The sequence below is a fragment of the Ursus americanus genome, chromosome 29 (genome assembly GCF_024610735.1).
Source record: "Ursus americanus isolate L20-20 chromosome 29, mUrsAme1.1.p, whole genome shotgun sequence".
Lineage (NCBI taxonomy): Eukaryota > Metazoa > Chordata > Mammalia > Carnivora > Ursidae > Ursus > Ursus americanus.
This window is the reverse complement of record NC_142155.1, coordinates 21,518,246-21,531,453: the sequence shown is the minus strand read 5'-3', so window position 1 is coordinate 21,531,453 and position 13,208 is coordinate 21,518,246. Positions and strand designations below refer to the sequence as shown.

At 34.5% G+C, this 13,208-nt stretch overlaps 1 protein-coding gene across 1 annotated transcript in view; it reads right to left on the bottom strand.

Moving 5' to 3' along the window:
- Positions 1 to 13,208, bottom strand: part of COL21A1 (collagen type XXI alpha 1 chain) — a 171,795-nt gene that overhangs the window by 108,304 nt on the left and 50,283 nt on the right. The window contains exons 2-3 of the mRNA XM_087856996.1: positions 11,880 to 12,002; positions 7,903 to 8,454 (exon numbers count right to left, since the gene is read on the bottom strand). Of these exons, the coding sequence (XP_087713122.1) occupies positions 7,903 to 8,454; positions 11,880 to 11,964 (637 nt within the window). The 5' untranslated portion in view covers positions 11,965 to 12,002. The remainder of the gene's footprint in view (positions 1 to 7,902; positions 8,455 to 11,879; positions 12,003 to 13,208) is intronic.

Here is a 13,208-nt window from a genome sequence, read left to right as displayed (position 1 = left end):
CTGAAAAGGAATTCAAAACAACCATAATAAAGATGCCCTATGAGCTTAAGAAATTGATGGTATAAACAAAACGAGAGCATCAACAGAGATATAAAATATAAAGGAGAACCAAAAAGAAATTTTGGACCTGAAGAACCCAATAACTGAACTGGAAGAAAAAAAAAAAAAAGGACTGGAGGGGCTCCAAATCAGACTCAATAAATCAGAAGAAAGAATCAAAAACTTAAAGAAGGTTATTTGAAAATATCTGGGCAGAAGAACAAAAATTTTAAAGAATGAGAAAGACTGAAGAAAGCCTAAGTGACTTATGAGACACCATGAAGTACACCAATATACATGTTACAGACGTTTCAGGGGAGAAAGGGGCAGAGTTTAGCTGAAGAATAATAGCCAAAAATTTCTCAAATCTAGGAAAGGAAATGTACATCCAAATTAAAGAACCCAAAGAAATCCACATTAAGACATATTATAATCAAATCGTCAGGGGGGGAAAAGAGTTTTGAAAGCAGCAAGAGAAAAGCCACTCATTATGTACAAGGGTATCTCCCCCCCACCCCATAGGACTGCTGGCAGATTTCTCAATAGAAACCTTGCAGGCCACAAGGGAATGGGATGATATACTCAAAGTGCTTGCTGAAAGAAAAAAAATGCCAACTGAAAAAACTATAACTGGCAAAATATTCTTCGAAAATTAAAAAGAAATAAACACTTTCCCAGATTAAAAAAGGCTGAAGGAGTTCATCACCCTGCCTTATAAGAAATACTAAGGAAATCTTCAGGTTGAAATTAAAGGACATTAAACAACAACACAAAAGCACTGCAAAGTATAAAACTCTCTGGTTAGGGGCACCTGGGTGGCACAGTCAGTCATGTGTTCAACTCCTGGTTTCAGCTCAGGTCATGATCTCAGGGTTGTGAGATCGAGCCCCATGTCAGGCTCCTTGCTCAGCATGGAGTCTGCTTAAGACTCCTTCCCCCTCTCCTTCTACCCCTCCCCGCTGTGCATGCACATGCTCTCTTGCACTGTCACTCTAAAATAAAAATAAATAAATCTCTAAAAAAAACCTTACAGGTTAAATATATAGACAAGTTCATAATACTATAATACTGTAACAGTATTATATATAAATCATTTTTAATTCTGATAGAGAAGTTAAAAAATTATAAACAATAACTACAACTGTAAAAATATGCTAATGAATACACAATGTAAGACGATTTGTAACATTAATAACAAAGTGTTAGGGGGCAGGGAGAAGCAAAAACATTGAGTATTTGTATGTGATTGAAATTAATTTATCAGCTTAAAATAGACTGCTGTAACTATATGCTGCTTTATGTAACTCCCATAGTAACCACAACGGAAATACCTATAAGATACGCAAAAGAAAATGAGAAAAAAACAAAACATATCACTACAAAAAAAAAGTGAATGAAACACAAAGGAAAAAACACAAAGCAAGAGAGAAAAGAGAGACCAAAAAAGGTATAAGACAGACTGAAAATGATGAACAAAATGGTGGTATTAAATATTTCCCTATTGCTATTTCAGATATAAATGGATTAAACTCCCAAATACAAAGACACAGAGTGGCTAAATGGACCAAAAAAAAAAAAAAATCCAACTACATACTGCCTACAAGATATGTACTTTAGGATTACAGACACACACAGGCTAAAAGTAAGGGGGCTAAAAGATACTCCATGCAGATGGTAACCAAAACACAGCAAAGGTGGCAATACTTAGACAAAACAGACTAAGTTAAAAACTCAAATGAGACAAAGAAGGACATGATATGATAATAAAAGGGTCGATTCACCGGCAAGGCATAACAATTATAAATATATATGCACCCAACATCATAGCACCCAAATATATGAAGCAAACAATGACAGAACTGAAGGGAGAAATAGTAGACATAGAAACAGAATACACAATAATAGTAAGGGATTTCAATGTTTTATTTCAATAATGAATAGAACATCCAAACAAAAGACCAAAAAGGGAACACAGAACTTGAACAACACTATAGGCCAAATGGAGCTAACAGAGATATACAGAACATTCCACCACACAGCAGCAGAATACACATTCTTCTTAAGTGCAAATGAAACATTTTCCAGGATAGACCATATGTTAGGTCAAAAAATACGTCTTAACAAATTTAAGAAGACTGAAATCATACCAAATGTATCTCCCAACCACAACATAATGAAACTAGAAATTAATGATAGGAGGAAAAATGGAACATTCACAAATACGTGGACATTAAACAACATGCTCTTGAACAACCATTTGTTCAACCACAGACTCAAAAAAGAAATCAAAAGAAATTAGAAAATATCTTGAGATAAACAAAAACTAAAACAACACACCAAAACTTATGAGATGCAGCAAAATACTAAGTATTTTGGAATAAAGGATCTCAAACAACCTAACTGTATTTATTAAAAAATTAGAAAAAGAACAAACTGAGCCCAAAACTAACAGGAACAAGAGAATAATTGAAATTTTAATAACCTTTAAGATAATTAAGATTAGAGCAGAAATAAATGAAAGAAGAGTAAAAGCAAAAAAAGGAAAAAGAAAATTAAGAGTTTGTTTTTTTCTAAGATCAACAAAACTGACATAACTTTAGCTAGATTAACTAAGGGAAAAAAAGAGAAGATTCAAATAAATAAAACTAGGAATGAAAGAGGACACATTACAACTAATACCACAGAAACACAAACGATCATAAGGGACTGTAATAATTACACATAAACAATTTTGATAACCTAGAAAAAATGGATAAATTTCTAAACTAGAAATGGATAAATTTCTAAACTATACACCCTACCAAGACTGAATCATGAAGAAATAGAAAATCTAAACAGGCCTATAATTCTTTTTTTTTTAAATGTTTTTTTTATTATATTATGTTAGTCACCATACAGTACATCCCCGGTTTCTGATGTAAAGTTCGATGATTCATTAGTTGCGTATAACACCCAGTGCACCATCCAATACGTGCCCTCCTTACTACCCATCACCAGTCCATCCCATTCCCCCACCTCCCTCCCCTCTGAAGCCCTCAGTTTGTTTCTCAGAGTCCATAGTCTCTCATGGTTCATTCCCCCTTCTGATTACCCCCCTTTCTTTATCCCTTTCCTCCCCTACCGATCTTCCTTGTTCTTATGTTCCATAGATGAGAGAAATCATATAATTGTCTTTCTCTGCTTGACTTATTTCACTTAGCATTATCTCCTCCAGTGCCGTCCATGCTGCAGCAAATGTTGAGAACTCGTTCCTTCTGATAGCTGACTAATATTCCATTGTATATATGGACCACAACTTCTTAATCCAGTCATCTGTTGAAGGCATCTCGGTTCCTTCCACGATTTAGCTATTGTGGACAATGCTGCTAGGAACATTGGGGTGCATATGGCCCTTCTCTTCACTACATCTGTATCTTTGGGGTAAATACCCAGTAGTGCAATGGCTGGGTCATAGGGTAGCTCAATTTTTAACTTTTTAAGGGACCTCCATACTGTTTTCCAGAGTGGCTGTACCAACTTGCATTCCCACCAACAATGTAGGAGGGATCCCCTTTCTCCACATCCTCTCCAGCAATTGTTGTTTCTTGTAAACAGTCCTATAATTCTTAAGGATACAGAATCAGTAATCAAAAAATACCTCCCAACAAAGAAAAGCCCAGGACCAGGTGCCTTCACTCGTGAATTCTACCAAACACTTAAAGAATTAATGCCAATCCTTCTCAAACTCTTACAAAAAAACTGAAGAGAGAATACTTCCAAACTTTTTATAAGGCCAGCACTGCCCTGACATAAAGGACAGAAAAAGACACTACAGGGAAAGAAAACTAAAGGTCCATATTCCTGATGAATATAGATATAAAAATCCTCCACAAATTACCAACAAATTGAATTCAACGGCATTATAAAAAGGATCCCAAAAAATCATACATCATGACCCAGTGGAATTTATCCTTGAGATGCAAAGATGGTTTAACCTATGAAATTAATCAATGCAATACACCACATTAACAGAATAAAGGATAAAAGTCACATGATCATCTCAATATTTGCAGAAAAAACATTTGACAAAATTTAACATTCTTTCATAATAAAAACACTCACCAAATTAAGAAGGAACTTACCTCAACATAATAAAGGTCATTTATGAAAAGACCACAGTTAACATCATAATCAATGGTGAAAAATCAAAAGCTCCTCCTTTAAGATCAGGAACAAGACAAGGATGCCCATTCTTGCCACTTCTATTCAACATAGTATATGAAGTACTAGCCAGAGCATCAAAAGTAATAAAATACTAGGGAATAAACTTAACCAAGGAGGCGAAAGACTTGAATGCTGAAAATTATAAAACACTGCTAAAAGAAACTAAAGAAATCACCAACAAGTAGAAACATCTCATGTTCAGGGACTGGAAAACTTAATAATGCAAAAATTTCTGCATCACCCAAAGTGACCTATAGTTTCAATGTAATCCCTATCAAGATCCCAATAGCCAGTCACAGAAGGACAAATACTGCATGATTCCACCTTTATGAAATATGTAGTCAAACTCATAACAACAGAAAGCAGAATGGTGGCTGTCAGAGTGGGAGAGAGAGGGAAACTGGGAGTAGCTGTCCAATGGGCACAAAGTTTCTGTCATGCAACATGAAGAAGTTCTAGATATCTACAGTGCAACACTGTCCTTGTAGTTAACTATACTGTACTATACACTTAAAGTGTTTAAAAGGTTAGAGCTCAAGTGTTTTTTTGTTTTTTTGTTTTTTTTTTTTTTATTTATTTATGTGACAGAGAGACAGCCAGGGAGAGAGGGAACACAGCAGGAGAGTGAGAGAGGAAGAAGCAGGCTCCCAGCGGAGGAGCCCGATGTGGGACTCGATCCCGGAACGCCGGGATCACGCCCTGAGCCGAAGGCAGACGCTTTAACGACTGCGCTACCCAGGCGCCCCAGAGCTCAAGTGTTTTTTATAATAAAAAAATAGAAAGAAAAAGAAAAAAATTAAACTCTCAGACAGATAAAGAAATCATTGTCCATTACAAAAAGATCATCCTGAAATAAGGAACGTACTACAGAATACACCTTTAAGGAAATGGTATGAAATAATCCACGTGGGACCAAAGAAGTAAATAATATTTTGTTCATTGTGGATCAATCACAACAAGAGTATAAAAGTGAACAAAATTAGAAAATGGTAATCCTATAGGATAAGCACCTCAAGGTAGAATGTAACCACTTGTCAAAAAAAAAGGAAATTATAAATTGCATGATTTGAGGCTTCTGCAATACAACAATACATTAATCATAATCTAATAGTTATTGAAAGAGTCAAGGCAAAAAAGCCTTTATATTTCCCTAAGTACAATTTCAAAAACTACATTTTAAAAGATGGCTATTGTACAGCATGTTTGTGAACTGAATAGACACAGACATTACTTACATTCTTTCTTTGAGTGTGCATGAAGAAATATGTGGCAAGGTTTCAAATTTTTCTTTTTTTTACAGACTGGACATTTTTGCTAAAAGAATTTTTTTTACCCTTTTAAGCACAGCTACTCTTTCACGTGTAATTAGAATTTTTTAAATAGAATTCATTTACCAAAATATGTATCTACAGAAAGTCTCTGAAGCAAGTACAGCCCAGACGTACTTAGTCAAATTCATATTTTAGGATATAAAAGAATGGTAAGTAAAATATCACCATGAAAAGTCTGTTTTAATAATGAAATATACCTAGCTTCAAAACCAAAGAATTCTAACTCTAATCTTAAAACGTATTGAAAAATCTTTGTATGTCAATTATTTTTCAATAAAACTGGGAAACAAATATAAATTCTTCTGTTCAAGATGACAAAAGTCAACAAAGTCCTACTGTTAGAAACATAAAAGAATAACTGTGATGATCATTTGTACTTGCTAGAGTACCTTTTGAAAAGTGTGATTAAAGAAAGTGCATAATTTCTATCCCTTCTTAAATAATTTAAAAATTAAATTTTTTTCTGTACTATAGTCCCCAAATATGAAGAAAATAGAGAAATAAATTTGTCTTCTAGGCCCCAATCACTTAGAAATGTTTCTTTCTTTTTTTTTTTTTTTAATATTTTATTTATTTGAGACAGAGAGAGAGAGCACAGAAGGAGAGTGAGAGGAAGACACAGTCTCTCCACTAAGCAGGAAGCCTGATCCAGGGTTCAATCCCAGGACCCTGGGATCATGACCTGAGGTGAAGATAGACGCTTAACTGACTGAGTCACCCAAGCACCTCAGAAATGTTTCTATCAAATGTGAACCAACATATTTTTGGAGACTTTTTAGGTAAATTAGAAAAAAAAAAAAAGCCTTTCCATTTTACATGAATATTATTTTTTAGGTATATTATATCTTAAATGCCTATAATATGACAAACAAATTACTCTCCCCCAAAATAATATGAACATAAGCATGTCTATGTCCTAATAGGATTAATATTTGCCAAAAATTGGAGCTTTTCCATACCATGGACTTATCATAAACACAAAGTTAGATTTCATGAATATAAAAATAATTACTAAAAAGTACTACATTTTTTAATGTTCTCTCACTGATGGTAGAAATTTAAGTCTTTCTCAAGAGCAATTTTTAACATTTTTCCAGAGCTTCAGCAATGTTCGTAATTTGACCTTTGTTTTTGAAAGAAATGAGATTCCCATTCAGAATTCTGTACAAGAATATTCACAAGAATAGTAGAAAAACTTAGAAATGAACAAAACACATAGACTGATGAATGGATAAAGAAAATGTGTGTGTGTGTGCGCGCGTATGCGCACACGCGCGCGCACACACACACACACACATATTACTCCATCATCAAAAAGAAAGAAATCTTGCCATTTGCAATGACATGGATGGAGCAAGTGTATCATGTTAAGAGAAATAAGTCAAAAAAGAAATACCCTACGAATCCACTCATATGTCGAATTTAAAGCAGATGAACATAGGGGAAAAAAAGAGAGAGAGAGGCAAACCATAAAACAGACTCTTAACTACATAGATCAAATTGAGAGTTGACAGAGGGATGGTGGGTGGGGGATGCACTAAATGTGTGATGGGTATTAAGGAGGGCACTTGTGATGAGCACTAGGCGTTAGGTGATGAATCACTAAATTCTATTCCTGAAACCAATGCTACACTAAATGCTAACAAACCAGAATTTAGATAAAAAATTTTTAGTGATGAATCACTAAATTCTACTCCTGAAACCAGTACTATACTATATGTTAACTAACCAGAATTTAGATTAAAAAATTTTTAAAAAGAAATGAACTAAACATAAAAAAAAAGGGAAATTATTAAATGAATTATCTTAGGAGACTGAGATTGTCTATCATGTTACTAGAGGATGAAAATTATACATAAAAAGAATATACAATAGTATGAAAATGGAGTATGAAATTATATATACAATGTTATCCTTATTTAGGCACATGAATAAGCTCTCAGACACACTGAAATAAAAAAAAGAAAGACTGGAATGAAAAAGACAAAAAACTCCCTAACAAGAGTAATAATGATCACGTGTGGTTTACATATATTCTGATTATTTATGTGTCTTTATATTCTTCCATCTCCACAACAGACACGCTGTAATTGAAAAGAAAAAGCAACAAAAAAACAAAGTATGATATTTTTCCAACTGCAGATTTTAATTGTTTCTAAAAACAAAATTTATCCAGAATAAATGAAACACAAAACTACGCATTCACCTCCATTCTAACATGATAGATAATTTGACACTAAATATAACTACACCAGTATAAATAAGCAGGTTATTCAAAAGTGTTAGAAAATGCAATTATTAATTGTTTCCAAATTCTATTAAGGCTTACCTTCACAAAGTTTCTGCTTCATCACCTCCCTTATTTTGGATATTGCAATATAGTCTTCCACATAAAACACATAAGTAGATGAAGGCTTATTGGCAATAGCTCTAAGTTCTGCATCTTCTGTTTCTGAACCAACGCCAATAGCAAATAATGTTATTTTACTGTCTCTTGCTGCTTCTGCTGCATCTTTAACTTCATCTTGGGATTTACCATCTGTAAGTACTACTGCTATCTTAGTCAGAAACCGTGAGGACTTGGCAAAAAGGTAATCAAGTGCAAACTGGATGGCCTTTCCGGTCCTTGTGTTTCCACCCAGGTAATGTATGGATTCCATTGCTGCCACCAAATTCTCTCCGGAATCATGGCTTCCAAGAGGAATCTCCAATACAGGGTAGTCACTATACTGGACCACTCCAACCTGAATAAACTTTGGTCCTATGTCAAAGTTTTTTGTGATATTGACAAGCCATTTTTTCACTATTTCAAAGTTTTCTGGGCCAACACTGTAAGAGCCATCTAAGATGAAAACTAAATCTGTCGGAGCAGTACGACAACCTAAGTGAAAAAGAAAAACATCAGAGCACATTTGTTGTATAAAAAGCAAATCATGAGAGAAGTTTTTACTGCATGATCTTTAAGCAGATGTCGGGGGATCCTTTCACAACATACATGTGTATCAAATTTCCATGAGGTACACTTTAAAAATAATACAATTTTATATCTCCATTATACCTCAATAAAGCTAAAATTTTAAAAAGAAAAAGTAACCAGTTCATAGGAGCTTTGTGAAAATTCAATAAGATACACTGCCTAACTCATGAAAATTCTTTCTAAATGAGAACTATTCTTTTTGTTGACATTTTTAATTTCTCTTATCTCAATTTAAGGATTAGTGATTCAGCTTTAAAAGTAGGGAATAAAAAATTGAACGCTGTATTTGACATGATATCTAGATAACTCTTTGTAGGGGCAGGCATCACCATAAAGCAACATTTAATTCCATTTCCCCACTGAATAAATGAAAACACAAAAATAAATAAATAAATAAATAAATAAATAAATAAATAAATAAATGATTTTCAGCTATACGCTAATAGCATTCTTTTAAGTTATCCACGAATTATGTTTAGTTTAACGCTAACCTGAAATATTTATAAAAATAAACATAAATCAATGAATGGGAGAATGAAATTCAAAAGCAAAAAAACTTTTTGCCAACTTCAGGACTCAACTAGCCAGTAAAGATCCATATTCTCTGATATAGTTGATAAAAGTTTAATGAACCAAGATCATCAATGTAGTCTACTCTTGCACTACAAGCAGGGTAAGTGTTTAAAGATCTGATCTCTCGTCTTCAGCCAATAAGACACTTGTGCTAAGTGAATCTTTGTTAATGAGTATAAAGCTATTCTTCCTCCACAGAGATAAAGATTCTTGTTTCAAGATACCAGGAAACACATGTGATCAGCACACATGAGAGTTCTGCTGGAGAACAAATAAAAACTATCTTTGGTGTAAGTTACACCTAGAAAGGTTCTAAACACTTGTGGAAAGAAAAACATCTTAACTGTCTTTTCCACAGTACACAGTATGCCTCCAACCCTATTTTATTCTTTCAGTATATGCATATTGAATACATACTCTGTGTTTGATATTATGCTAGGTACCAGCTTCAAAGTTGCATAAGATATCTCGAACAGATCTCATAGTCTATTAAGACAGACAACTGGCTGGGTAGGGAAAGTACAAAATATTATGAGAACACTTAGGAGGGGGTAGCAAACTAACTGCAAAGTCAGAGCAGATCTTGTGGGAAAGCCGACAGGGAACCTGAGATCTAAAAGGAGAGCTTTAAGCCAGGTGAAGAGGAGGACCTTCTAATCAGAGGGAGTAGTAAGTATAAAGGTCCAGAGGTAAGAATTGAACACAGCCCAAAAGACAAACTGGTTTGAGTAATTCCAATAGTTTGAAATGGCCAACAGAGTACATTGAAAGGAATGGCTACACTTCCTTTCTCTTACTCTCAATTTTGCACTCACAGCAGCAAAAATACCACCATTTATGGCCCATACAATAAAGATCACATGTCCCTGGAGATGGTAAGTTGGAAAAGGGTGAGGCAAGGTAATATGATAACAAATTTTAACTCCTGTGTTTTTACTCATATTAATGGTCTCCCTTACTAGGGATCCCATGCCCAATTTAAATGTACTACTTTAAACTTAAAGTACTGATCAGATGCACAACGTAATGATTTATTTTCTGTAAACCTTATAAATAAGATACCATAATTGCAAAGGACAGTCCTGGAGGAAAAAACAATGCTCAGTGACAATTAGTATTTGTATTTTTGCATTTCTTTATAAGTAAAATCAATCCATCAATCTCTCTCTCTCTTTCCCTCTCCTTTCCTTTCCATTCTTTTCCTCTACTTCCGTATCTGGGATGATGACAAGGCTCACACAAAGATGCCTCGATTTTAAAGTTAACTCACCCATCACAGTAACCAGCAAAAATAAACACTATTGTCAGGTGAACACGCAGTCCAGAAGTTACCAAAAAAATTTTTTAACTGCCAAAAATGGATTTATCTAAAAAATGTAACCATGATTATGATGTCACTCTCAAGGTGGTAGTGAAGTCCAAAAAAGCATGAGGAACATTATTCCAACATCTTTTGTCATGGTGAACACTGCCAGAGTTCAGGCTGGCGGCAGCAGAAATGGAATTCTGCCCCCACAGGCAAATTTTCTAACCCAAGGGAATGCAGTTCTTCTGGGTTTCTTTGGAAGCTGGACTGGGATTAGAGACATGCTGTTATTGGGCCTTTGTGGGAGAGACAAAAGGACAGACAAGTTATGTTTGCAGTTCTTCAGGGTTGTCCTTCCTCAACACTATGAGACTCATTGTCTAGACCTACTAGTGTTTGTGTGCCACTTGATTCAGCGTTTATAAACTCTTACAAGTGTTATTCTTGGCCGTTCTATCCTTTTCCAGAGCCATGGACCATATCTTTCATAACTGCAAGGTTAGCCAAGAGCATGGGTACAAAAGCAAGTACTGCCATTTATAAAAACTAGACAAAATACCACTCCAAGAGACCTGCTCCTTAGAGATATATATCACGAGTGTCATAGGAAAAAAAATATAGACTGAGGATCAAAGGCATAGTTCAAATACTAGTTATAGCTCTAACCAGCTGTATGATATTAGGTAAGCCCCTTAAATTTTGAGACTCTCTTTTCCTATTCAAAAAACAGAGAAAAGAATATCTACCTGGTATAGTACCTGAGTGGATTAAACTATAAAAGTGTTATACAAACATTAAATTCTTATTTATAAATTTTAAGCAAGCTGAATCAAGTTGTCAAACCATATAATTTAAGTGCTATAGAACCATTATCAATTTATAGAAGGGAGTTTGAGTTTTAAAATACGGTTATAAGCCAGCTTTTTTAAAAGAAGCATGATATCTGTAAATAATGGCTGGGGTAGCAGACTGCAATTAATATAGCTCTCCTTCTCTAATGCAAACTCTCATATAGGCCATCAGAGTAACAGTCACCATCTACTGAGATGTCACTATGCTAAGCCATTAACATGCGTTATCCTGTTTACACGGATTATCTCGTTATCTCTATGAGGTAACCTCATAGGATGGTCATAATAACCCAATGAGGTAGGTACTTAATCTCTGTATCACTAAGTTCTATATGGCTGAGCATAAACTCAATACCAGACCATTTATTCGAAAGCCTGATTGATAAAAAAGAATAAACAACTACCACAGAATTTTCTCAAAATTACCTCTGATAGAAGCTTTTCCTCTCATTTAATATGTAACATAGCAATTCATCTCATTTTAGGGAATTACAGCATCAACGACAGTAAGAATAAGGTCCTTAAAAGAATTGCTTGAGCTCCCCTAATTTGATTTCCACAATCAATTTGTTGATAACAAAAACGCTGATAATTCTTACTTGATCTTATTTCCCCATCTTCAGCTAATACAGAATTCTGAAGCAGGACCAAAACTATCCAAAGAAATGAAATACGGTGAGCCATGTTTCTGTTTTCGTTCTAATATTTTGGTTTTAGGATTCCTAAAAAGAAAAAAGAAAAAAAAGGAAAGTTAAACACATTGGAAAAATAATGACAAATACCTAGCCATTATAAGTTTAAATTTTTTCATTGTAATACTAGGAGTAGTTTTTACTACCCTTAGGATAATTTATATGTCCAAAATAGCCATATTTTAATAAAAGAAAGGACAAGAACCATATGATCCTCTTAACTGATATAGAAAAAGCATTTGACAAAATATAGCATCCTTTCTTGATTAAAACCCTCCACAGTTTAAGGAGAGAGGGAACATACCTCAATATCATAAAAGCCATGTATGAAAAGCCCACTGTGAGTATCATTCTCAATGGCAAAAAAAATGAAAGTTTTTCCCCTAAGGTCAGGAACATGACAGGGATGTCCACTCTCACCAACGCTGTTCAACATAGTACTAGAAGCCCTAGCCTTAGCAGTCAGACAACAAAAAGAAATAAAAGGCATCCAAATCAGCAAAGTCAAACTCTCATTCTTCGAAGATGACATGATACTTTATGTGGAAAACCCAAAAGACACTCCACACAAAAATGGCTAGATCTCATACAGGAATTCAGCAAAGTGGCAAGATATAAAATCAATGCACAGTTGCATTTCTATACACTAACAATGAGACAGAAGAAAAAGAAATTAAGGAATCAATCCTATTTACAATTGCACCAACAACCATAAGATAACTTAGGAATAAACCTAACCAAAGAGGTAAAGGATCTGTACTCTGAAAACTATAGAACACTCATGAAAGAAACTGAGAAAGACACAAAGAAATAGAAAAATATTCCATGCTCATGGATCAGAAGAACAAATATGATTAAATGTCTATGCTACCCAGAGCAATCTACACATTCAATGCAATCCCTATCAAAATACCATCAATATTTTTCACAAAACTGGGACAAATAACCCTAAAATTTGTATGGAACCAGAAAAGACCCCAAATAGCCAAAGAAATGTTGAAAAAGAAAACCAAAGCTGGTGGCATCACAAATCATGGTGTATTACAATGCTGTGAACATCAAGATAAGATGGTACTGGCACAAAAACAGAAACACAGATCAATGGAACAGAATAGAGAACCCAGAAGTGGACTCAACTCTATGGTCAACTGATCTTTGACAAAGCAGGAAAGAATATCCAATGGGAAAAAGACAATCTCCCCAACAAATGGTGTTGGGAAAATTGGACAGCCACAT